General features: G+C 37.6%; 1 protein-coding gene and 1 long non-coding RNA gene across 3 annotated transcripts in view; both read left to right on the top strand.

Moving 5' to 3' along the window:
- DYRK1A (dual specificity tyrosine phosphorylation regulated kinase 1A) overlaps nucleotides 1-16,349 on the top strand; it is a 90,472-nt gene extending 74,123 nt beyond the window's left edge. For both annotated transcript variants that reach the window (XM_080363537.1, XM_080363538.1), the window contains 9 exons: nucleotides 504-596; nucleotides 1,457-1,645; nucleotides 2,385-2,532; nucleotides 5,866-6,152; nucleotides 8,470-8,616; nucleotides 8,994-9,134; nucleotides 9,412-9,718; nucleotides 10,041-10,165; nucleotides 11,196-16,349. In XM_080363537.1, the coding sequence (XP_080219663.1) occupies nucleotides 504-596; nucleotides 1,457-1,645; nucleotides 2,385-2,532; nucleotides 5,866-6,152; nucleotides 8,470-8,616; nucleotides 8,994-9,134; nucleotides 9,412-9,718; nucleotides 10,041-10,165; nucleotides 11,196-11,819 (2,061 nt within the window). In that variant the 3' untranslated portion in view covers nucleotides 11,820-16,349. The remainder of the gene's footprint in view (nucleotides 1-503; nucleotides 597-1,456; nucleotides 1,646-2,384; nucleotides 2,533-5,865; nucleotides 6,153-8,469; nucleotides 8,617-8,993; nucleotides 9,135-9,411; nucleotides 9,719-10,040; nucleotides 10,166-11,195) is intronic.
- An 8,624-nt stretch (nucleotides 16,350-24,973) lies between these two features.
- On the top strand, nucleotides 24,974-26,034 carry LOC308039407. Its single transcript, XR_013922023.1, has 3 exons — nucleotides 24,974-25,029; nucleotides 25,143-25,298; nucleotides 25,675-26,034. It is a non-coding gene; the product is annotated as an uncharacterized lncRNA (long non-coding RNA).
- The last annotated feature ends 901 nt before the right edge of the window (nucleotides 26,035-26,935 follow it).

Genomic DNA, 26,935 nt, shown 5'->3' with positions numbered 1-26,935 from the left:
TTAGGCCTGGATATTGCAAAGCATAATAGACCTGAGATTTTTTTTTTATTTTTTTTGAATTTAATACAGTTTAAATGTGGCAAGCTGGCACAGTTCTCCAGTAGTTATTACTGTTAACTTCCATTTGTGGTTTTAATACAGCTACACATGAAACACAGTTGCAGTTCATGTACCAGTCATGAGGTAGAGGAGTAATGTCAGCAAGAATCTCTGTTGTCAAAGGAGCTGTATTTTTGACTGCAGGAAGAAGTGTTTATTGGGACTAAGCCTGTTAGGCATAATGGGAGGAGAGGCAGGAATTTAATTACGCCTGTCAAGTCATTTAACTAAACTGTTAATTTCTCTTGATTCCTATATTTGTTTTCTTTTTTTTAATATCCACTTAAGAAAAAGATGTTGCAGTGAAATAACACACATCTGTGAGGAATATCACAATTTGGTGTAGTAGTTATATCATTAAAGTCCTAGTGTTTTTTCTAAATTTTGATATGGTCATATTACAGAGGCGGATGCCCCAGTCTTTCCGTGATCCAGCCACTGCTCCGTTGAGGAAACTCTCCGTAGATTTGATCAAAACATACAAGCATATTAATGAGGTAATGGCTCCAGATATCTTTTGTAACGTACATTAATGTGAAGTTTTTGTTTACAGTATGTTATTATCTATGAATCTATTATTATCTATGAATGATCTTGTGAAGAGATAAGAATCAAGCCACCTCTCTGTAGATCACATCCCATTGGTATCCTGTTACTCCTTTCTGTGCAGCACATAAGAATTTTTTTATCCTGGACTTCATATTCAGTTCTTTTATAAGCAAATGTTGAGCTTTTTCTGTTGCATGATAAGGAAATATGAGTGGCACAAACAGTCTTTTGACTCATGCTCTAAACCGTTATGAATGTGGCTAAGGACTTTTAAGGAAAATAAAGTGTTTTCCCTAAATTATTTAATTAAATATTATTGGCTAAAGTAAAATTTACGTGCTTAATACAGGAAAGCAGCAGTTAGTTTCCACCTCTAGGGCAATTGTAGGGAATCTGAAGGGATTTCTGCAGTGATTACTGACTTCCTTGGAATTTTTTCTTTTCCAGACTTGTGAAAGGAGCAACTTGATAACTCTTGTTTCTGGGCTACTTACGATTTTTAATTTTGCTGTGTGTTTAGTGTACTCTGATGTATCTTTTCGCATCTTCCCTATGAACTGTAGGGATCAGTGTTATTAGTGCATTTATTTAGATCTGCTTTCTGAGTTTTTAAATCAGTCATCAAGACTTTCCTTTAGTATCATGACTTCAAATAGAATGATAGCAGGAGAGAATTTTGTTTGTTTTAGTAGTAGAAGTTGCATTTTAAAATCACAGGATTAGATATGATTGTAAAAGGTGATTCTGTTCTTTATTGAACATGTGCTCTAAAAAGTGCTCTTTTAAGCAATATACTTCTCATGTCTAGGTTTACTATGCAAAAAAAAAACGGCGGCATCAGCAGGGCCAAGGAGATGATTCCAGTCACAAAAAGGAGCGAAAAGTTTACAACGATGGCTATGATGATGACAACTACGACTATATTGTAAAAAATGGGGAGAAGTGGATGGATCGTTATGAAATTGACTCTTTAATAGGCAAAGGATCGTTTGGACAGGTAATGTGTATCACCTGAGCAACCTGTAATCCATGTGAACCAGAATATGCATTTAATTTGAAGTGGTATTCCTGTTTCATTTCGAACTTCAACTCTTTTTTTCTTAATCTGAGTATACTGAGTGCCTGCTCAAGACACTCATATTTTGTGCTGTTTCTTTTTGCTACAGATAACATTTGAATACTATATGTAGATCTGGTAAAGCATTTTGCAGTGAACAAATCCTCAGCCTTTTGCTATTGGTTCACATTTCTAGCTATTTGGTTGGGGTTTTTAATTTAAAACAATAGTGTGGTGCTAGAGTTTACCTATTACAAATGTTACATAGTAACATTTGTTTTGACTCTTTGTAGCTTTGGCCAAGGCTTGAGAAAAAGGCTGTCAGGAGAACGGAGCTGTAATTTTGGGGTTTTTTTGTTAGTTTTTCCTTGGATTCTGCCAGTCATTTTACAGTATTGCTTTTGATGACTTGCTAGTTTTGCCCTAGTGAAGCTTGTTGAAGCCTGAGTTCTGTTTTGCAACATCATTGCAAGAAATGTCACATTATCAATTGTGGCTTTACTGTAGTATCAAGTAAGAAAAGAAATCTAAGATAGGAAATTTAACTGGAAAGAATAAAAGGTCTAAAAATGTTTTCTCTGAGTTCGGAAAGTAAAGGAAGTTTAGAAAGTGAGTTTTGCTGTATATAAAAAAATTGAGTTGAGAGATCTTACTGATGGATTTGATTTTTCTCTTTCAGGTTGTAAAGGCTTATGATCGAGTGGAACAGGAGTGGGTGGCTATCAAAATAATAAAAAACAAGAAGGCTTTCTTAAACCAAGCCCAGATTGAAGTGCGACTACTCGAGCTTATGAACAAACATGACACCGAGATGAAGTACTATATAGGTATTTGAATAGTTATTCTTAATTTTTACTTCATCAAATTATTAATATTTTAGATCTTCCTATGTAGTGTAGAATGCTACAACTAATGCTTCTGTTGCTAAAGAAATTAAAATAATTATACAATGTTTCAAATTCTTAATATTATTTAGTATAAATTTTCCAGTTTGCTTCGGAACTGGAACAGATCTAGAAGAAAAATATATAAAATTATATGGGATAGCAGACTTGTTATTCTGTAGCGTTTTCCGTAGAATTTTCTTTTTCCAGTTAATAATATGGACACCCGAAGAAGTTAGCACAGACCAGCTTTTCCATAGGAGCTACGATCTGTGGTAGTTGCCTCTCTTTTGCTACTTTGAATATATCTTACATTATTTCAGAACTGCCGTGGGTAAGAGCGTGCGTATTTGATGTAAAACAACATCATATAGTTGTTTCATGGCTAGCTTAATCATAATTGTTGACTGTGTGTGTTTGAAAAGCTCAAAGTTTTGTATAACAAAACTGAAATAAGACTTGTGTATATGTTAAGACTTGCCCAGTTAGAGCTCAGAAAATATTTTAAAGCTTTTAATTTTGACTGTTACTGTAGATGGGAATGCTGTTTCCTTAACTTACTATTATAATGCTACTTAAACTTTATAATAATGATGAAATTAAGTCACCTTATGTAAAAATCTTTTATTAAATCCTGTCTGTTTCTTGGATTGGAGAACTGGGCAAAAAGATGATGGAGGGAAAGCAACAGCACATTGTAAAGAGAGATGGAGAAGTATGAAAAAGTGTGATTAAGGAAATGAAACGGGTTTAAAGCATCCCTTATTTTGGTTTGTAGAAGCTGAAATACTAACAGCCATACTTTTCTGATTTGCATGTATCTATTGGATTACTAATTTTTCTTTCTATAGCTTAGAAAGAAACTAGCCTTTGAAATAATGTCAGTATTCTTTGATATTAAATTATCTGTTGAGTTTTCAGGTTTTTTAAACTTGTTTATAGAATATTATCTTTAGAATGCATTTTACACATTCAGTTTAAGAGTTTTTAAGGTGTTTTAAATTTGTTAATAACACATTTACATAAAACAAAAACTAAACTTGACAGCATACTGCATCAAAAAGATGTTTCTGGAACATTAAAAGACTTCAGATTATAAGGCAGCAAATAACGACACTATAAGCATCACCAAATAAGCTCTTGGAACTTTAAGGTTTTAGAGGGTCTGTCTGTAACATCAGATAAAATTAAACGGACCAAAACTTCATATAATCTCCCTCCGTGAGTTAGGGCAGGATGACTTTTTCATATAGAGAGCAGTACTGAAATAAAGGGGAAAAAAAAGTTGTGATAATTTTAAACAGAGGAGAAGTAATATACTGCTTTTGCTTAGGCAGGTGATTTAATAGCTTTAGGCTTGTTTCAGGTTGATTTCAAAATCTGTTAGGGTATATTTTAAGAGTTCCTCCCTTTTTAAACACACTATTTAATGAACATGACAGCATTGGTAGAGATCAAAAAACCCAAATAGATCATGGTTTGAATGAATACTTTGTATTCTGTGCTATGCAAAGACTGACCATGGAAAACAGATCTCTAGGCACTTCATGGAAAGATATAGGAGCGGTTGCTTATGAACATACTTTTGCAACAAAACTTAATTGAAGCATTCAGCGTGTTAATGTAAAAAAAACCTGTGTGGGGGACATATGGGCAGTTCACCCTTGGATAGCCTTTCAGGTACATGATACTGAGAATAGCTGAGTAAGGCTAAAAGCATTGCAAGCGTTGTGGACTTTGGGAGGAACATTGCTAAATACACTGTAGAGCCTGATTTTTAGGGATATAAACTGCCTATACTTCTGTCAGATCTCCTCTAGTTCCTTCAGATCTAACGCAAGTGTAAGAATGTATTAAGGTCTTCAAGCTTTTTGAAAATTGGTGACAAAGTGGAGGAGAAATGCTTAAAAGTCACGTCTTCACTGAAGGAAAGATTTGGCAAGTTCAGCTCTTGTCCAAATTCTTTGAACTCTGTGGCGGTTGCAGGCAATAGTAGCCGGCCAGTAGCATACTGGTACTGACAGATCAGTTGGGTAGGAACTGGAACCAAGTGTAGGAATTGGAATCGAGTGTAGGAGGACCATAAGGACATGAAATGATGCTGGTGCTTTCATGGTGGGAGGATATTGGAAATATGGCAAAGTTGAGAAAATACAAAAAGTCTAGACAATGATGTATTGCAAGAACTGGCATCAGGGTGGAAACAAACGGTATTGTTACAGGTAAGTTGTAAAGGAAACATGAAAAACTGGCTAATGGTAACAGAGGAAAAAAAAAAATCCATAGGACACCAATTAATGACCTTAACTGAAAGTCTGAATGCTCATTGTACTAATATTGCTTCAAGATTTCATTATGAAGGAAGGGGAGTGTGTTGCTTTCTATCTGAGGACTGAAGTATTTTTCCTGTTTCAGTTTTCTTTTACTTGTGGCAACCAACCTGAATGATTGACAGACTGGTAAACCCTGCTTACCTCTAAACAGATTAATGTCATTAACTTTTCACCTGTTTCTTGAAACACGTTGCTTGGATATGGACTGGATTGGTTGCTTTCATAAATTGAGATTATGCCTGATTTAAGTGAATATAAAGCCTTTGGGATATTCATTAGTTTTATTAATTAATCAGTTGAAGGCATAGCTTATAAATTGCAGTACTGTCCTACTACGTTTTAAATGAATCTGGCATTCAGATATTTTCTGTGTAAATGTAAGGGAAATTCTTAATAAATAATTCAGTCTAAAGAGTGATATCTGCTTTACTGTAGAAAATGTTGCTCTATGTATACTTTTTTTCCAGTCTGCTTGGATTCGAATACAGTTTTAGCTTTAGGAGAGTGGAGAAATGAACTCCCCCCTGAAAAAGATCAAGAGTTCTAACAAAGGCTGCGTTGCACACACTTTGTACTACTCCTTCTGGTTTTGCTGACATTTGTCTTTACCCATAAATGTGTTTGCCTTTGCGAATAGAGGAGTGATTGCGTATTTTGGAAAAAATGTATCTTCTATCTTTTAAATATTTTTTTTTGTTAATATAGCTTTACTGAGGTACACCTGAAGACACTTCAGATGTGTAAAATGTTACTTCTACCCTAGGCATGGCAGCAATATCTGGAAATAGCCATAGATCTAGGAAAAAAAAAGTAACGCTGTATTATCTTTCTCACAAGTCAGCTTCCTACATATTGATTAAAATATTTAAGCATTGTGTTGTAATTAGTATTTAATATGTACCACACAGGATGTGTGTTAATTATTTTCTTTCCCTTTTTAAAGTGCATTTGAAGCGCCACTTCATGTTCCGAAACCATCTCTGCTTAGTCTTTGAAATGCTGTCCTACAATCTGTATGATCTGTTGCGGAACACCAACTTCAGAGGTGTCTCATTGAACCTGACACGAAAATTCGCACAGCAGATGTGCACTGCACTGCTTTTTCTGGCGACTCCTGAACTTAGTATCATTCACTGTGACCTAAAACCTGAGAATATTCTGCTCTGTAACCCCAAACGAAGTGCTATCAAGATTGTTGATTTTGGCAGTTCGTGTCAACTTGGACAGAGGGTGAGTATTAGTGAAACTTCTAGTTGTGCTACTGTTGGATATATTCAAAAATTTTAATATTTTAAAGTCATAATACTTGGATAGCTAATTTAAACTTCCTTAATACTGACTTAAATTAAATAGTAACTAATTTTTACATAGGATGTTAGAGATCAGCAGTCCATAGGAGCTTTACATATGGATTTTAATGCCACAGCAGATAAGCTTCTATGATAGCAATAAACTTTCCATCTTTCTTTTCTCCTTGGTTATGTTTTTATGCCATGTTAATGCAGAATACCTCAGCACTTGATTGTAGAAGTCTGCTGTGCTATTAAATAAAATACTCCTTTATTATTTACCCATTCCATATGGATTACGCTCTCCACTTTAGCGTGTCCTCTTTTGAGTGTGCCTTGGGAGTAAAAAGGTATTTGAAGGCTGAGACAGTGCATTAGCTTGTTCTTAAAGATACTGGTTATAGCTAACTCATTTTTACAAGCACTTTTGCAACTGTGGAAAGAATTGAGTGTAGGGATGCTGTTACTATGAGTAAAGAAGCGTATGTGCCTCTTTAATTTTTTTTACATTTCCAGGACAGGGTTAGATTACTTTCTGTCAACAGTTCTTCAGATTAGAATAGATCTGTAGTATTAAATAGTTGTCAAAAAAATTGTAATTGTGTCCTGTTATTCATGTACTCTGAAGATGAGTGCATTTTTTATTTGAGCTTTTAGAATCTGTTGAACATAGTCTACTCGGCATAGCCAATTAGCTCTATATTTGCTTTAAGAAATGTTAAAGTATATACATTCATTGTTAATGTATTAAGATCATAAGTAATTCTGCTTGGATGCCAAAGCCTGTTTTCTTTAGGAAGAGCTTTGAATTGTATTCCTCAAGTGTTTGATTTATACTGACAGTTTGCTCAATGAAAAGTTTGTCACAATGTACTGTTCAGCTTACACCTTATAATCTAGTCCAAATAGACTCTTTCCTGGTTGAAATAATTGTATTTCACTGAGCAAATGGCCACTTCCATTCAGGATACCTTTGCTTTAGTTGTTTGTCCTAAAAACAAATTGTTAGCTGGAGAGGTAAGGAAGACTTCTATAGATGGAAGTTAGACTTCAGTTTATTTGAAAAAAGCATTTTGAGCCTTCCCAGGTCAGTTGTGTACCTTTGGCAGTTTTATCTATATATTTGGGAGTGGTATCTTTTTCCTTTGAGAAAACTGTGTGCTAAAAACAACTAAACAACCAAAAAAACTCCCAAAAATGTGCAAAAGAGATGAAGTTTTGGAAGTATGACTAGTGATACTGCAGATGGGATCATTATGTTAATATGAGAAGAGTTAAGAAACTTTGTGGACTAACTTAAACAGAAGTTCCCCAGTTCTCTCTTGAGGAGTTGGGACTGACCAGCAGCACCTCGTTGCTTTTTACCATGATAAGTTTGGGAAGAGCAGGTCAGAGTGGTAAGACATATATTTAGATTTGCTATAAACTAGAAACTAGTCAGTGTGGGGTGAAGGAAGATACCAGGAGGTGAAATGAGATCTAGATTCTTTAGGTCAATAATAAGTTAATTTGGAGATGTTACGAAGCACAAATACTAAACCCCCATGTAATTCCTCATAAAAGTTGACTTAAGATGTCATAAGGAAGTACTAGTACCTTTGTGGAAGGTTCTGGATAAACTTGTATGTTACTTAGAATATAAAGTATGGTATGGTTGGTTGTCATTTGGTTTTGTTGGTTGGTTGTTATGTGAGTTTGTGGTGGTGTGTGTTTGTTTTTGGAATATGCCTATGTTTAAGCCAGTCTTCAGGTTTATAATCAAGATAGAATTATCAGTCTTGTGAAATGAGCAGAATAGTTGGGAATGGAGTAGGTTATTTTTTCCTATGTGGTGTTTTCTAGTTCCTGGAATCACCTGATGATTTAATCTCATTTCATCACATGATAATTGTGGCTTTTGATCTTTCACTATTGGTTTTGTCTGAAGAGTTCTGTGATTCTGATGTGGCTTGTCTGAGTTTTTCTTAAGGTGATACCAGACTAAAATTTTGTTGTATGATTACCTGTAATTGTGTAAGGTTATGCTCATCAACCTTAAAGTTTAAAATACTATCAGCATGAGTGAATCTGCATTTTTTTTTGCGAGAGAGTGTGAATACTAGTATTTTCTTAAGAATTAACATTTACATATTTTTATTAATGTAATGTGTAAATACTTTTTAGTATGACTGACACCTTGGCTTTCCCTACACCAAAAATGTGTTTCATTGTAGTTCTGTTTTGTAATACAGAGTCATAATAGTGTTCTTTTATTTCAGATATACCAATATATCCAGAGTCGTTTTTATCGATCACCAGAGGTGCTACTGGGAATGCCTTATGATCTTGCAATTGATATGTGGTCCCTTGGGTGTATTTTAGTTGAGATGCACACTGGAGAGCCCCTTTTTAGTGGGGCAAATGAGGTATGCAGCTATATTATGGTAGAAGTAATTTGATTATTTTATTACTTTTGTTAATTCTCTTCATTACTTTCATGTGTTTAATTGTAATGCATAAATTAAGTAAGTCAAGTAATTCTAAAATGATTAAATATCAGTGACAGCAATGTCTTGTGTCAGACCTCTAAATTACCTGTTAATAATTTTCTGTTTCTGTGTCCCCTCTTTTCCTCCTTATTCACTAATTTGTTTTGTACAAACTGGATTTTTCTGAAACTAACAGTTAATTCAGAACTTGTCTAGGTGGTTAATATTTGCTTCCCACATGACTGTAGAATGTCACTCTGTCACACTACTCAGCTGTCTACATGTCCTTCACAAATATTTTTTGTTTGGAACAGGTGGATCAAATGAATAAAATAGTGGAAGTTCTGGGGATACCACCTACCCACATCCTTGACCAAGCACCAAAAGCAAGAAAGTTCTTTGAGAAGTTGCCAGATGGCACTTGGAACTTGAAGAAGACCAAAGATGGAAAAAGGGTAGGTTACATAACTAGAATGTGAATATGGACTGTCTCTTTGAATAAATATACATAAAATGGTGAGATGCTGCTTTGTTTTACATCTTACCTTACTGAAAATGTAAATTTGTTTATTATTGTTCCGTGTTGTAAAACAGATGGATTAAAATACTCCTTTCCATAGCGTTGAATAGTTTCTTACTTTTATTTTACTTCCTTTCGTGGCCTATTTAAACTATGCATGTCTAAGGCTTAATATACAACTTGTTTTCAAGCAATTTCTAACTTCCCAACAGGAATACAAACCACCCGGAACTCGTAAACTTCACAATATACTAGGAGTTGAAACAGGAGGACCAGGTGGACGTCGTGCTGGGGAATCGGGTCATACTGTAGCTGACTACTTGAAGTTCAAAGACCTCATCTTAAGGATGCTTGATTATGACCCTAAGACACGAATTCAACCTTATTATGCCCTGCAGCATAGTTTCTTTAAGAAAACAGCAGACGAAGGTACAAACACAAGTAACAGTGTGTCTACGAGTCCTGCCATGGAGCAGTCACAGTCTTCAGGAACCACCTCTAGTACATCTTCAAGCTCAGGTAAGTTTTTCTCATTAACTGCCAACAAAACTCTATTTCCTGATCTCATCACGGGAGTCTTTTGCAGATAAATATCCTCTTATTCTCTTTTTATTAAAAATGAATATGTCAGTTGTGCTCATCAAAACGATTATTTTAATCAGCTGGAACAGGTAGCTGCTTCAACAAAAAACAGAGAGTAGATGAGGAAAAATGTGAGTGATTGTCAGAGGTCTTGTGTTTTTACCTTGAAGCAGTTTAAATATCTTCATGCTGTCATTGTTCTACTGCTGGCTTTAAATTTTGTGTCTCTTTAGTTATTATGCATGTTATGATTTTATAGGTGGATCTTCTGGAACAAGCAACAGTGGAAGGGCACGGTCAGACCCCACACACCAGCATCGACACAGTGGTGGACACTTCACTGCTGCTGTTCAAGCTATGGACTGTGAAACACACAGCCCACAGGTCTGCTTAAGAAGAGCTTTTCTCTGTTTGGTTTCTATGAATTTCCTGAGAATATTAAATCCCTTTCATTTCACAATTGAAGGCATCAGAATTTGGTTTATTTTTTACCTCCAGCTCTTGTATAGCCCTTAGTATGTTAGGTCAGTTGCTTAGGCAGAAGTGCTGCAGGTAGCATTAAAAATTTCCATCAGTTCTGCAGAGATGAAGGTTTTGTATCATTAGCAATAAGTCAGGGGGAGCTGTCAGTGCTTCACCTTACATAGGACATAAGTGTACACAGAACTATGAATCTTCCAACCCAGTGAAGAACTAACTTGCACTTCAGTGAACTCCTTCTGGAGTTCTTACTTCCATTTTATGGTGATCAGGTACTTCAGCAACACTATCCTTGGCTGAATTAGTGTTCAGTCAATGCTCCTTCTTGGAAAGAAGCAACAACTCATTTATTAATCACAAATAATTCAGTAATACTTAGATTTTAGTACAGAACAGAAAAAAAAAATATAAATTCTCCTAATTAGCCAATGTAGTTTATGCAACAAATCAGTCGTGTGTAAATGGATCTTGCTATTTTAGTAATCTTTAATCACTTTTGTTCTTCCAGAGGTGTGAGTAGTCCTCCTCAAGTTCAAGATATGAACTGCAACATATTAATTTAACTCAGTATGCTGCTTGCACAGATGAGGGCCTTATTGTTCTCGGTGTTGCACAAATACTATGCTGTTTATTACTTACTATCATGGAAAGCTGCTTGTGTAATTTTGACAGTAAGGTCACATATTGGACTTACTTAAACTACTTGTTTGAAAAAAGCATCCAGAATGTGAACTCATTTTTCTTAAGGTATATTTAGAAAAGTGTGTTAGAAATCCTTCTTAACTACATACTTATAGAATAGTTTTGCAACTGCAAGGTTTCGTTAACTTTTTTAAAAAGTTAGCATAAACATTAATAACTTAATCTCTCTCATATGTTGCAAATGGATAGATTTGAGTAAGCATTTTAAATTTTATTTTCCTTATTAACATAGGTTCGACAACAGTTTCCTCCTCCGATTGGTTGGTCAGCCACTGAAGCTCCTACACAGGTCACCGTTGAAAACCATCCAGTTCAAGAAACCACCTTCCATGTAGCCCCTCAACAACAGAATGCATTACATCATCATCATGGAAATAGCTCTCACCACCACCACCATCACCACCACCACCACCACCATCATGGACAGCAAGCCTTGGGTAGCCGGACCAGGCCGAGAGTCTACAATTCTCCAACAAACAGCTCCTCCACCCAGGATTCTATGGAGGTGGGCCACAGTCACCACTCCATGACATCCCTGTCTTCCTCAACTACTTCTTCCTCTACATCTTCCTCCTCTACTGGTAACCAAGGCAATCAGGCCTATCAGAACCGCCCAGTGGCTGCTAATACCTTGGACTTTGGACAAAATGGAGCTATGGACATGAATTTAACAGTCTACTCTAATCCGCGCCAAGAAACTGGCATAGCTGGACATCCGACATACCAGTTTTCTGCTAATACAGGTCCTGCTCATTACATGACTGAAGGACACCTTGCGATGAGGCAAGGAATTGATAGAGAAGAGTCTCCCATGACAGGAGTTTGTGTTCAGCAAAGTCCTGTGGCTAGCTCGTGACTAAACTGAAACTAAGTTTGTTTCTTGTGTGTTTTTATAGAAGTGGTGTTTTTCCAAAAACAAAGTGCAAAGCTGCTTGAATCAGAAGGAGATAAACTTACTGAACCGCTACAGGAGGGCAAAGCTGACTTATTTTTTTAAACTTGAAAAGATTGCAAAGGGACAATGAAGTTTTTTTTGTTGGTTTTGGGTTTTTTTTGGTTGGATTTTTTTTTTAAGATCCGTGTCCGGACCCACCTTAACGGATAGCTTAGTGGTATTCACCTTTTGCTTCCCCCATTTTAACTTGCCACAACCTAGTCATAGTTTGGTTTTTTTGGGGAGGGTTTTTTTGGTCTCATTCAACAGGGGTTCTTGTTCAAATGTTAGTTGTAGATGCAATCTAGTTTCTTTTTAAAGGCATTGCACATGATTTATAAAAAGGCCCTTTGAAGTTTTTGGGTGGGAGGGGAGTGAGTAATATATACTTTTTGTTTTTAATTTTTTTTTTTTTAGTTCCCCAAACAACCATGGGCACAGAAATGCAGTACTGTAAGAAAGAGGGACCTTCAGATTACACAAATATATACTCTTCAGCTGTAAAAAGGGACGGTTGTAATGGAGTTTGTAAGGCACATTAAGCATGCTAAGTGGCGGTGATCAGAACTCTCCTTTTCTGAATCTACTGAGGATCAAAGCAGCAATTGTAATGGGATTCTGTGGGTCTCATATTTTGGAGACCACAGTCAGTTAGTATTGAAATATGACTGGTTTCATAACTGAGGTGCACTGAGAAGCAATCAACGGGTCGGTCCTGGCCAGTCCTGGGGAGGTCTAAGTGGTGGTCTTTGGGATAACCTTTGGCCTTATGGATTTGGACTCTTAAGTTAGAAGAGCCTACCATTTCAGATGCAATCACTTTTGGACATGCTTTTGCAGACAGTCCTTAATGCTGAAAACACAGAGAATGGGTAATTCAAGAGGCCTTTCTTTTAAAATAGACTTTTGTGACCCACTTATTGTAAGGTATTGCAAGGTCACTTTGCGTGTGTCATAAAGTTGACTTCCTTATTGGTTGAAGGTCACAGGAGTAGTGGTTTGCGTTTGATGGAAATAGCTACAACTGTGTCCCTTCCTGCTTTTTACTTTTTTCTTTTGCTTTTTCTCGGCACGTGGTTTCTCCACCATTACTTCTGCACAAAGACGTCTTCTGTTCATCCTGAACATTTTTAAAAATGCAGAATTTTATGTGACTGCTTTTTTGCCTCACAATTATGCTGTGAATTTTACAAAAATTTATTTTCTTTTTTGATAATTTATTGTACCAAAGCTGTTTTTATAGCACATAGATGTCTGTAACCAATAATGTAGCAGTTCTGCACTTTGACACAAGGTGTAACTAGACCATTTTTAAATGTCAGTTGAAAATTATGGCTGTACTATTGCTTAAACAAAACTGGAACTGTTGTTGAATTCATAGCCAATACATTTACAGCAATCTGTGTACTGAACATAATAGGTCGACATCTACTTCGAGACTATAACATCTGTTACATTATAAATGTGTTCAGGCTTCTGAAGGTAAAAGGGACACTAGATCCAGAAGCTATGAAACCAGCAGTTGATTCTTGTATTCCTTAGTAACATAATTGTAAACTTGAAGGCAAGACCTTGATTGCATGAACAGGTCCAAAATAATAGTCTGAGTAAAGCAAAACACTCACATGAGACCTGAGGTTAGCAGGCTGTATTTAACAGGTGCCTAATTTTGGGATAATGCTGCCTTAATATAACACAGTCAGCTTGGCAGTTGCAAAATTTATGGGCCCACTCAGAGATGTGTTTGTATGAAAAGTAAAAGCTCTGTGAAACACATGTGAAAGAATGAGGGTAATTCATTGATTGCCCGTCCCAGATTAATGTTGTTTGCCCATTATATACTACAGAAGCAGTGATCTACCTCTGTCAGTAAACCCTTTTAAAAGTTAATTTAGCAGGAAATTCAGAGTTCATATTGGTCAATTCCGTGTGGCTAAATCATTTTTTCAAACTAAAAGGTGGAATTTTTTATACTTAGAGTGGCGGCACAGCAGCTGACTACCATGTAAATGGGAATGAATAATTGGGATTGCCATTTTTTTGTAAATCATGATTTTTTTTTTTTTTTAATCAAGTGATCCATATTCCTTCTGTATTGACACATCAACTCTGTGGCTGAAAGTGTTTTTTTTTGTTTTGGTTTGATTCTGGTTGGTTTTTTGTTTTTGGTTTTTTTCAGTAATTCGGAAAAGTTTACAGGATTTGGAAGGCTGTCACCTCAGAAACAGGACGCTGAGTTTAGCATTGTAAAAAGGAATCCAGTACTTACTGCTGTCTAGGAATATAAGGGTAATATGAAATCTGGGTAATTCTTGTGTGCACGGGTTGCCACACCTTAGCAAGCGCCAAAAACCATAGCAGTTAAAGAAAAATATCTACACAAAGAAGAAATCATAAAATCCAGTGCTTCTGCATACTGTGTTATGTTACAGTCCAGTTTTGTGTGCTTTACTACACAGTTTGGTTACAGGACTTCTGTGCATTGTAAACATAAACAGCATGGAAAAGGTTAAATACCTGTGTTCAGATTGTAAGATCTAGTCCGGACTTGCTGTGTATATTGTAACGTTAAATGAAAAGACAAGCCCTTTGTATTATAGTCATGCAGTCTTATGTATGATAAACAGTTGAATAATTTGTCCTCAGACTCTTTACTGTGCTTTTTAAAAGAGAGTAATTTAAGAAAAAATGTAAACATAGTAAATCTTCCTATGCAATTAACCTACTCCAAGCCATGGTATGGTAGGTATCATTATACTATAATGTGTAAATATCAGATACATTGAAACAGACTTAAAAATATGAAAGTAAAAGTTGGAGGCATAACAGATAATTTTGAGTTTTTGATTGAAACAGCAAGGTATACAAATCATTGGTGTATGAACACAGCTCTGCTTCATTCTGATGGACTGTGCTTGTAGTTTGAGTTCTTCATATTATCATCTGTTAGTTTGAATGTTCTTATATGCGCTGCAGCTTTCTACCTATTACAGACTAGCTGGTTTTAAGGCCAGAAGTGACTACGGTAATGAAATAACCTGACTGGCATGCCGTTACCCCTAGAACTCAATCTAGTTACTTCTGCATCATTAAGTCCCTATCTTTTGGGTGCAGTAGAACATACTTTTGAAAAAGATAGCTGATTTTCCTATAGATTCTTCAAGTGGGAGGATTTTTTTCCGTGTCTCTTGAGTGATTCAGCTAGTTTATTTTCCATACTCTTGGTCCTCCTTCGGTTTTAGGACTGTTTAGTTACAGCCGCTGGCCATCAGATAGCTGGCTGCCTATTAGAATAATTAATAACTACTCTAGTTTTGAACTGTTTCACTTTATTCACGTAAAAATATGTTAACTTCAATAACCTGTGTAGATGGAGTTCCTTAAATCTCTAACTGTAAAGCTTTTATGGCTCTTCTGAAACTTCAGATGTTTTAAAATCCATTCTAAAGTGTGGACATAAGAACTGCATACAGCATCTGATAGTAATGTCAGTATTGCTGTGTGCGTGTAGTATGTGCAGGTACATTCTTGAACCTTTCAGTTTATATCTTCGCTTGTTTGTTTATACCTCCAAGGATCGCATTTTTAAATCTTTCAGTCTCAGTTACTTGCATTAAAGATTGTAAATTTAGATGGTTATCCATCATGATTCCTAAGTCCTTTTCAGAACTGCTGCTCTTCCAGGATGTAGTCTTCCATCCTGTAAGTATAATGATGTCTGAACGGGACTGGTTTACAGAAGGGTTGGATTCACCTATAGATGTGACTCGTCTTCATTGTTTATCACTCTACCATCATTGTTTTCATTAAACCATCGATGTGCATATATTTTATTCTTGGAAACTGAAAAATCTTAAATACCTGTGAAGATAACTCGTGTTGGAACCCATCAGAAACATCCTTTTATAATGAGGAAGTAACTTAAAACGCTAGTCTTCTGAAACAGAGTGGTGAATATGTTGTGTTGACTTATAGAACAAATATATTTCAATAAGACTATTATATGGAACTTCTGAATAGTATGGAAGTATCTTTCTAGTCTAAATTACACAACTGACTGCAAAGTACAGTTCTTGCTGAGTGCTGATCTCATGAGGGTAGTTTGTGTGTGATCCAACGTGACTTTGGCAAGTGATGTCTTTTACTTTGAGGGATGGATATTAGAATTGCACCGTCAAGCAAAGCAAGTCACCTTGCCAAATTTTAGTTTTCTGTTATATATCCCTGGTTTTCTGGGGTTCCATAGAAGCAACCTTATGTTGAGAAGTTTGCAATTGATATTTATTTGTCCACCTCATAATGATAGTTGGACTATTTTTTTATCCTTATCGATTAAGATACCTTGTTTTTATTTCAACAGTTATCCATACTAGCCCTGTCAAATATATATGATCTACCTAGCCATGAGAGATTTTGCACTTTCTGTTGTTGATTATGTTTTATGCCAGATGTTACGGAGCATCACAGAGTTCAGTCACGAGATAATCACTGTGGCTGTCCTTGAGGTGAAGGTGATACACTTCAGGAGAAGGTGATACACTTCATAAGCCAGACAAAGACTGCAATTAGAATTTTAAACTTCAGACCCTTCTGCTGAATGGCAAAGAGAAAATGTAATTCACTTTAAGCAGTGTTCATAGGTTCTAGAGAGAAAGTGAGGATAGAAGATTTAGAAGAGGATAAGGGTTGGAATTGAAAGGATTTTCTGTGTGTGTGGTAGTCTAACCAATGTGAATAATAGAGGGAGGGGAGAGAAATACCCTTAGCTGGTGTGGAATTGTGCTGACCTTAATTGAAAATGAGACCAAGGGATATTTTGGTGTGGTCCCGGTCCTAGAAGAGCATGTGAGGGAAGCCAAATCAAAAACGTAATGCCTGTGTTGAATGAGGCGTAACAGTTCTACTTTGAGTGGAAAATATGTTTTTCACAGAAGGTTGGATTCCAGTAAATGAAGTGAGATATCTATAAAGTAGCTGCATATTTTGGTTCAAGATAGATTTGAATCCAGGTTCTTTTATTAAGTGCAAAGAATTGGGTCAAATCCGAAAGTTTGCTAGAGAGCAGGCATTAGAGTTGGAATGATTTTATTGTAATTTTAAAAGGCTAAATTGAAGAAGGAGGCTTTGATTTCTGACAGCAGACCAAATGATATGCTGGCAAGATCAGACTGGTAGCAGCAGCAGTAATGATTAGAGTAGATTGTCAGCATGAAGGCAACTGAAGGGATTTTGATTTATTTACTAACTAGGGCTGAGATGTGTAGATTAAAATGGGCTAGAAGCAGAGCCTTGTGAGACCTTACAAGAAGCAAATCACAGTAGATGTTATAAATGGAGTTTTAGAACTATAGGAATAAAAAAGGAAAAACCCAAGCAATGTATGTTAGTGATCATCATTTAAAACTTGTACATGTGTTCAGTAGGATGAGAACGGAAGTGAGGCTGACCAAAGACCAAAAAATTGTTGCCATGGAGTAGAAAAGGCAGAGGATCTATATGTCCTAAAAGATGTTCTATTGTGGATCTGCCTTAGGTTCTCATTCCTAAGACAGGATGCCCTCTGTTTCACAACGACCAAGGTTTCCTCAGCAACAGTGAAAAGTATTGCAGAAAGATAACAATAAACAGTGTTACAGGTAAAAGCTGCTAAACCTCAAATAGAAAACTGACATCGAAGGAGAACAACCTCAGTATTTTTAATGTAAATAACAAAAAAGCATCAGCTATTTTTTAAAAATTAAGGCTAGTTATTTCCTTACTGGTAAGACAGAACTACCTTTGTTGCAAAAATGTAATAAATCCTTCCAGGAAGAGTATATGGACTACATTTGGCGTTCTAAACCGAATTCCAATAATCCTGAAGAGCAGGTGCATCCAGGGCTGGGCACGTTGGTCTGAATCTCAGTACTGAGAAACCCGCACGAAGATGATTCTCTTTGGACAACGGGATGTCACGTGGCTTTAGGTAAACAAGGCAATGCAATTAAACTTCTTGCGTAGTACACTGGAATTTTCTTCTCTTTCCTGTATGCCTTCACAAGAGGCGTTTGTCATCTCTGGTAAGTCGTGCAGTCCTGCTCTTGCTCTCAAAGTGCTCCACTGGAACAACTTCAACAGGAATTTCTGCTTCCCACTCCTGCAAACTCCATCATCCTGGAATACAATTGTCCTCATGTCTCGGAGTATGTTTTGGTTATAAGGGCATACTATTTTCTAGAGCACTGCATTTTACATGTGAAATTCAGTTTAAAGCTATTTGGTTAACACAGTACAAAAATGTTTTGCTTCCATCATGGTTTTGCATGCAAATGGACAAATCTCATGGAATTGTGTACCGTAAGGGAGTCTTGCAGCATCTCTTGGGAACATGTTGGTCTTCAGTATAGATGCTTTTATAATACATGCAATGTTCTCTTGAATACATTAGCCATTTGGATGCTTTGTTGCCGCATCCTCCTGGTAGTGTCTCATGAAAACTTTCTGGGAAGACACTGTTTTGCCAGAGGAGCAACAGATGAGCAGTTTTACTCCTGCTAGAAAAAAATCTCGAAGTCTAAAGGACTGCTTAATTTTTTAAAATCATGTATGCATTGCTGTTTATAATTTGTACTGATATCAACATTTTAATTCAAAGTATTTATTTGTTAAAGGGTATTGAAAGTTGGTATGTTTGCAGGACACTCTTAACATGTTTGCATTGCATATTTTCATTCATCTGTGTAGTGTCAGCCAGTTCTCACTGCTTAAAGCAAGGGTATGGCAGTTGCATATGATTTTGAAGATGTGGCTTGGTAGCTTGCTTTTGGATTTTTCAAAAAGAACTCAGGTTTCCTACTGCTATATTGGCTTTCCGCAGTGAGCATGTAAAGAAATTTGACTCAATTTTCACGGCAATCCATAGGTCGATGTCTAAAAAAATTACTGTGAGATGAGGAAAAAGTTAAAAACGTTGCTTCTTAAATCCAGTTTTGTGTGATTATCACAGAAATGAGTCCTCCTGAGCACTAGTTTATGAATCTTCTGCAAAATCTCATGGATTTTAAGAATTTATTGAAACTTCAGATCTATGGGGATTCCATGTGGTTTTGAGTAATAACAAGAACAGCAGCATAGATATGCCAATAGAAATTAATAACCAGCCTCCTGTAGGTGTCCCCATGAGAAGGTGGAGGAGAGGAGATTAATGTTACAGATGTTGACTGTCAAAAGGCAATTAGTTGGTTAGTGACTGGAAAATGATGTATGAAAAAATAAAAGCTGAGCTTGTTTATTCTGAAGAAACTAATTGAAGATGTCAAGCAGAAAACCTCTCCTCCCAGACTGCCTTCTTCAGGATCTCTCTTCCCCTCACCAGCAGAAGAGGTCTGTCTCTCACAGACCACTTGTTCAAAGCCTCCCTCTTCCTTCAGATTTTCCTGCCAACTTGTAGCTCATCCAGGACTCCCTTCACAACTCCTTCTAGCAAAAAATGTCAAAAGTTGGCAGATGGGAGTTAATAATTTTGAGAATACGGAGATGATGATGAAGAGGAGTTTTCTTTACCTAAAGCAGGCAGAAAGTCCTTGAGCAGAGCATATTCTGAGCTATTCTGTGTTTTCAACATTGAGAGACCTTGGAGTCAAGAATAAGCTGAGGGAATTTGGTTTTCAAAGCTTCAGTCTCACTTATCTCCCAAGACGCGGCTGGCACAGTTTAGTACCAGTGGGATTCCTCCTCTTTGCTGCAATGTGCCAGAGCACTCATGCATTTTTATTTTCATCTGAATTGGCCTTCTTCCTGTATAAAATGTTTGCCTTGTGTATGAGGAAATGCCATCACTTTTTTGTACGCTGTTAGTATTTCTTCCAAGAAAAATGCTGTATATAAGTTTATTCTATTCTGGAGTAACCCACTTTGTTGTACTCCTCTCCATGTATGCCATATCATATCAGTCTGGTAGCTTCAGTACACAGAACTAATACCTGTTTGTGAAGGGGCATTTTCTCTATCAACAAAATACGCTGCAGGCTGAACCATGACAGTGGCAGTGCCTTGAGATCAGGTGTGTCCACAGAGGTCACTTTGATACAGTGACAGCCTGAAGGTTTGTGTCCTGATACAACCTCAATGACCTGGGAAGACAAATGCAGAAATCTCAGTAGGCAGAGCTTTGAAAATCAGAAATGTCATATTCAGAGTTCTTTCATGGGGACAAAGAGAGTTGCTTGTCTGAAGAAAAACATAGTATCTTTGGCTAAAATAATTTTAATACCCTTTTCATTTTCAATAGGAGCCGTAGTTCATTCCCCTCTTCATAAACAATAGTATCACTTGGCCTTTTCGCCCCCCAGAAGTTCCCATCCTTTCTCCCTGCTATTCACTCTCATGCCCTTCCCTACTTTCCACTCCGACCCTTGCACCCACTTGCCTACACTTTTTTGCTTTTTCCTCCTTTTCCTGTCTTTTAGCCTTTTTTCCCCCCACCTTTGCTTTCCCTGCCTTTTCTGTGTCTTTTCCCTACTGTTCCCACTTCTTTTCCCTGCTTTCCTCTGCTGCTTTGCCAGTCTCTACTTTTCACCATGTTCCTTTCCTTTCCTGTTTTTTCCTGCCTTTTCACAGCTTTTCCTGCCTCGTCCATGCTTGTCTTCCCTGCTTTTGTTCTCCTGCCTGTTCTTCCTGCCATGCTTTCCACACTTGCCTTCCTCCCCTCACCCTCTTCAATACTTTTCAGGTCTGTCAACCCCCTCTCCTGCTTTTCCCCATCTTTTCCTCCTTGTTACTCTTTTCGCTTCCTCTTGGATCCTTCAGGTTCAACCCTTCTCTTATTTTTGGTGCGTTCCCATGTTTTCCCAGCTTTGTCTCTTTCTCCTTGCTTTGACTTCTTTCTTTTACATTTTTTTTTTTTTCCCCCCAGATTTTCAGGTTGTTTCTTTCCTCCTGCCTTCTTTTCATTGCTCTTCACTATGCTGACTTCTTTTCACTGCCTCTTTCTCCTGCTCATTTTCCCTGCCTGTATTTCACACTTCCTTTTCCACCGTTCCTTTTTGTTGCTTTCCTCCTTCACTTACCTTTCACTGTTTTTTTTGTTTTGGTTTTTTTCCCCACTGCCTTGCCTTTCTTTCTAATGTTTTTCAGTTCTATTTCCCCTTCCTTTTCAATGCTTTCTGTGTCTTCCCCCTTCTTTCTGCCCACTCTCTCCTCAGCCCCCATCACCTCCCCTCCCACCCCCCCATTCTTTTCAGTGCTTTTCAGGTGTTATCTTCTTTCTCACATCAATGCCTTTCAGGTTTCTTCTCCCTTCCCCACTTTGTTTCAAATGTTTTTCATGTCTGTTTCGCCCCCTGTTTTCTGGTCACCTGTTTTCCCCTCCCCTCCCTGCTTTGACTTCCCCTCAAACTTTCCAGGTCTTTTTTCATCTTTCCCATTCTTTTAACTGTTGGACCTCTTTTCCCTGCATTGATTTCTTTCCCATTCTTTTCTCATCTCTTCCTTGCTTGGAGTTCTTTTCCCTCCCGCCTCTTGCTTGCTTTCTGATTTCCTGGTCTGTCATCTGTGTCCTGTCCACATGTCCATCCTGTCACATGTGCCCCCCCTGCTTCCCCTTGTGTTCATTTAATTGCTTTTCACTGTTTTAAAGTATTTTCACTGCTTTCTGTGTCTCCATGTTCCCCATGTTCTCTTGTTTTCCTTATTTGACAACCTTTGGCATCCTTTCCCATCTTTTCTCTCTTTTGACTTGTTTTCACTGCTTTTGTGGTCTTCTCTGGCCTTTCCCCTGCTTTTTCAGATCTCTATGTTTACCTTGCTTGTCTTGGCTTTATCTTTTACCTACTTTTCTCAGCTTTTCTGACTTCTCCCTTCTTACCTTTCTCCTCCCTTTACCTCCTTGTTCTTTCCCTGCTTTTCAGGGATTTTCTTTGCCTGCCCCCTGCCACTTCCTTTTCTCTTCACTGTATTGATTTCCCCACCACCACCACTGCTTTTCCCCACTTTGACCTCCTTTTCCCTGCTTTTCAGAGACTTTTCCTTGACTGCTTGACTGTTTGGTTTTTTTCCTCTGCTTTTCTCCTTGTCATCTTCTTGCTCTTCTATCCTTATCTTTTCCTTCCTTCCTTGCCATGCTTTCATTCCTGCCCTTTCCCTGCTTATCAGTGCTTACGGACTTTACTTTTCAGGTTTCTCTGCTTTTCTCTTCTGTTTTACATACTTTTTCCTTCCTTTCCCCTGCTTCTGCTTGCAACATCATTGACATCACTGATTTGTCAAGTATTTCCTTTCTTTTCCCCCCTCCTCACAGATTATTGCTACCCCCTGCTCTTTCCCTGCTTTTCTTGCTCGTACTTCTTTTCCCCCTCTCTTCAGTGCTTGTCACTGTTTTGACTTATTTTCACAAAGGACAGGAGGTCTTACTTTCACAAAGGAGGTCTTTTCCTCCTTCCCCAACTTCTTTTCCCTGCTTTTCACTGCTTTGATTTCTTTTTACTGCTTTCCGGGTCTTTTTAAGTTCTTTTCCCTTCCCTTTTTCTCCCCACCCCCACTTCCCTTTCATTCTTTTCCCTGTTTTTCCCTTCTCTTCAGTTGTCTATTTTTCATTGCTTTTTACTACTTTGACTATTTTTCACGACCTTTCAGATCTTTTAAATTCTTTTCCCTTCCTTTCCCTGCTAGTCATTGCTTTGACTTCTACTGGCTACTCTTCTGGGTTTTTTTTAATCTCCTTCCTGCTCCTTTTTCCCACTTTTCATTGTTTTGACTCTTTTCCCAGCCTTTTGCTTCTCTTTTTTTTTAGCTGCTTTGGCATCTTTTGCTGGCTTGATTTCTTTTACCAACCTTTCCCTGTTTTACTTCACTCTCTTCTCCCTGCTTTCCACTGCGCTGACTTTTCCTGCATTTCAGGTTTTTCCTTCTTTTCCCTTCTCTCCGCGCTTGCCACTGCTTTGACTTGTTCTTGTTGCTTGTCAGTGCTTTGACACTTTTTTGCCCCTTTTCAGTGCTTTGACTTCTTGTGGCTGCTTTTCAGGTCTTTTCCTGCTTCCACTCCACCACCCCGCACTGTTTGCCTTGCTGTCCCCCCCCGTTTGCTGTTTTGACTTCTTTTCCCTGGTAGTAATGACTTTGATTCCTTTTCATGGCTTTTGGAGTCTCCCTGTTCCCCTTCTTTTCCCTGTTTGTCACTGCTTTGACCTCCTTTCACTGCTTTTCTGGTCTTCACCCTGCTCTTTCCCTGCTTTCCCTGTTTTCCCTCCTCTTCTTTCCCTGCTTTTCAGCCTTTTCACTGCTTTGACTTATTTCAACTCTTTGGTTTTTTTTCCTTACTCATTATTGCTTTGACTTCTTTCCACATTTTGCTTTTTCATTTCGCCTCCTTCTCCATTCACTTCACTTTTCAACCTTTTTGCTGTTTTTTAGATCTTTTCTCTTTTCCCTCTCTTTCTTTGCTGCCCTTCCCTGCTTGCCCTTCCCTGTTTTTCACTGCTTCTCCCTGCTTTTGGCTGCTTTTTCCTGCTTTCGCTTTATGTGGCCCTTTTTGCTACTTTTCAGGTGTGTTTTGTTTTGTCCCCCCACCCCCCCTTCTCTGCTTTTCCCTTTCCTGCTTTTCAGTGCTTTATCTTCTTTAGGCTCCTTTTCTGGTCTCTGGTTTTCCTTGCCTGTCACTGCTTTGGCTACTTGTCCTTCCTTCTCATATCTTGTGACGTCCTTTCCCCCTACTTCTTTTCTCTGTTTTCCCCCACTTTTACTGCTTTTTTCTTATGTACTTTTCACTATTTTGAGTGCTTTTTGCTGTTTTTCACTGTCTTGCTGCTTTTCAGGTCTTCCCCTCATCCCCTTCTTTTCCTTCTCTTCCCTTGCTCTCTTTTTCCCCACTTTGGCTTCTTATCTCTGCTTTCCAGGTCTTTTAACTCATCCCCCACTCTTCCCTTCTTTTCCCTCCTTGTTTTTCATTCCCCCTTCTCCTGTTTCCCTTCTTCCTTCCTCTGTCTTTCCTCATCTCCCTCTTACTCCTCCTTCCACTTCTTCTTTCCCTCCCTGCTTTTTGCTGCTTTTTCCTGCTTTGACTCCATGTTGCCAATTCTCATATCTTGTCCTTTTCCCTCTGATTTTCCCTTCCGTGCTTCTTCCTGTTCCCCCATCATTTTTGTGACTGCTCTTTGGCTTTTTTCACCCCTTCTTTTCCTTTCCTTCTTTGCCCTTCCCTTCTGCTCCCCACTTCTCCCTGCCTTTTTTGCAGTTTTCCTCACCTTTTCAATGCTTGTCCAAGACATGCACTGCTCTGATTTTGCCGCCATTCAGCTCTCTGCCTTTTCCTCCTTTCCACCACTTCACTTTCTTTTTACTCCTCTTCCTTTCTTTTCACTTTCTTCCTCTCTTTCCCCTTTTTGCCTTTTCCTTCCGTCCTTTCCTCCCTTTCTTACAGATCTCTCCTCATCAGCATTCCAGTCAACCTCTCTAATTGGCTTCAGCACATGGAAAAGGAAATAAAATACATCTAAAAGTGTATGGACAAAAATAAAGTGCTGATTATCATGGAAACATCTATTTTTACTTTGTTACTTTGATACCTCAAACCTATTGCGATGTTTTTATCCTCAGTTAAATCCATTCCAACCACTTGACTGTAGTATGGAGTTGATCCCGTCAAGAGTCAGAATGCATGCTGTAGTTTGCTGGTACAATAGAATGGTGACGTTTATACGTAGAGGCTTGCAGACGGAGGTACAGGGGAGAAAAAATCTGATCTAACAAAGGAACCAATTGATCCTTAAATAAATCATGCAGCTGAGATTTGAGAGATGTGGTATTCTAATCTTGCATGTCCATAAGGGTTCAAAGAGAGACTCCCATACCCACCATAGGGGTATCTCTTCTTTCATGTGATTTCAGAATAGACAAAGAGGTGAAAGAAAAAGAAAAAAGAAGCCCTGTGTACGTCACCTCTTAAAATTACCTTATGGAGCACTAAGGATTCAAGATTTATCTGGACAAGCAGAGAATCCAAAAGGAGGAGCAGCATTTAGGTTTCTGGCTTTGGAGCATTTCCTAGAAAAGGAGACGGATTAGGATAAGGCCACTTGTACAAAAGTGCGATGTGAAATGGGTGTGAAGTATGTTCTGTTAAGATGAAAAAAGCAGAAGGGTGGCACAAGGCAAAGAGGTAAGAACTCAAGTTGGGAATTAACATGGGGGTCTTGGTGGCTGTGAAGAGAGGGACGATGTCCAAGCATTCTCCGCAGCAGCACTTCATGCTTTTGAATGTCTCGGTCACAGGCAAAATGGTGCAGATGGCTGGAGGTGGCTCTGCAGAATTTATGTGCTTCTCGCAGATTCATCTCTATGGGAACTATGGACATGTACCAGTTTCACGTTGGTGGGGCTTCATTTCATGAGCAGTTACCAGCAACTTTCATTTTCGCCACTTTTTCTGTAAGTGCAGTAGGTGTGCAAATTATTAGTTAAAGAATAAAATAATACAATGGTAGTAAGAAATCCTTTCAGACACACTGAAAAGTTAATGTCATGCTATTTGGCTATCATCACAATATTATCATGAACTATTTGATTCCTAGTATTTGTAGGAACCATGTTATGATAGTATTTGAGTGTCACAAAGTATTTGTAATAGACCTAATGTCATGTTCTCAGTTTTCTAATTTCATTGGGGGAAAGGCAGGAGAAAAACATTAACCTAAGGCTTCTAGGTATATTTTACAACAAACTGCAAAAACTAGAAGTAATGAAACATCCAGAAGATATACTTGTTTCTACATTTTTTTAAATGTCTTTTTTTGTTGTTTTTTAGGAATCAGAGGATCAATATAAACATGATACAGGCCTTAAATGATACTAGTTACAGTTTGAAAGCAAACACTTGAATATAAACCATATAGATAAAGGAAGAAGAATGAGAGAGATGGAATAAGGAAAACTGGAGTTAGTACAAAGAAGTAAAGAAGCAACCTGAAATGGATGAAAATTATGGCATAATTTGTTTTTTGAAAGTAGAGAACACTATTGAGAGAGTAATAAGTCACACAGCAGCACAGAAAATTTGAGACAGGATGCAGCAGAAAAGAAGACAAAGATGTTCAAAGTAGAATAATTGTATGTGAAGGAACATTAATGGCAAAGTACAGCGGAGAAGGGCTCTGAGAGAACCTGTTTCCACCTTAATTCCTGGGACTCATTTATTTATTCATTAACTTAGTCTTCGGGGAAAAAAAGAGCAAAGAATAAAGAGAAAAGCACAGAAAAGCGTTGACTTTATTCAACCTTCTACCATTTCTCCTGTCTTTTTTTTGTCACCTAAAGAAAGGCAAAAGGGGTGAGAGAGGTTTGTCAATAAGACTGTTGCGTTTAAAACAGAAGATTTTCAACCTATGGATGCCTGGAAATGGATATACTTTCAAGCCTGTGAAGTTAATAATGGGAAGCAAGTCTATTGTCACTAGGTTGAAATTTGCTTTTTCTAGGCTACAGAAAGTACAAGGAACTGGAGCGAAGCATGATAGGAAATGTAAACTCAGAACCTGGTCACTGTGATTTTTGGTATGTGAGATGGAAACATGAGATGAATTTGAGAACTTCAACTTTAATTCTTGAAATATAATAATTTGTTGATTAAGTTTCATTATACTTGGTTTAATTGGAAGTAAGCAGTGACAAGTGGTGGTTGAACTATTACACTAGCTTTTTTCCCTTGAAGTTCAGATTTATAATCTGAATTACCAGTAAATTATACTGGAGGAGCCTGTCGTATTTCCAGTCAACATTTATCTATACTATAATGCTATATTGCATTTTTTTCTTATACTATGTCTACCAGTGAAGCATCAAGACCCTGACAAAATCAGTTATTTAGGTACATTTTAAAGATTATTTTAAAGATAGTTTTCATGTATATGTTATGATTTGACAGTGCAAGAGAGTATTTGTTCAAATTGGGGTTTATGGTTGTGTCTGATTAGTACTTTCTGTCTTCCGGCATCCTCCTTTAGTACCAGTCTTTCAAAGAAAAGTGCAAATTCTGGTAGAACATATAGCACTTATGAGGGAGATAAAGA

The sequence above is a fragment of the Nesoenas mayeri genome (genome assembly GCF_963082525.1).
Source record: "Nesoenas mayeri genome assembly, chromosome: 1".
NCBI classification, from domain to species: domain Eukaryota; kingdom Metazoa; phylum Chordata; class Aves; order Columbiformes; family Columbidae; genus Nesoenas; species Nesoenas mayeri.
Note: the sequence above shows the minus strand (reverse complement) of the source record. Positions and strands in the feature narration are given on the sequence as shown.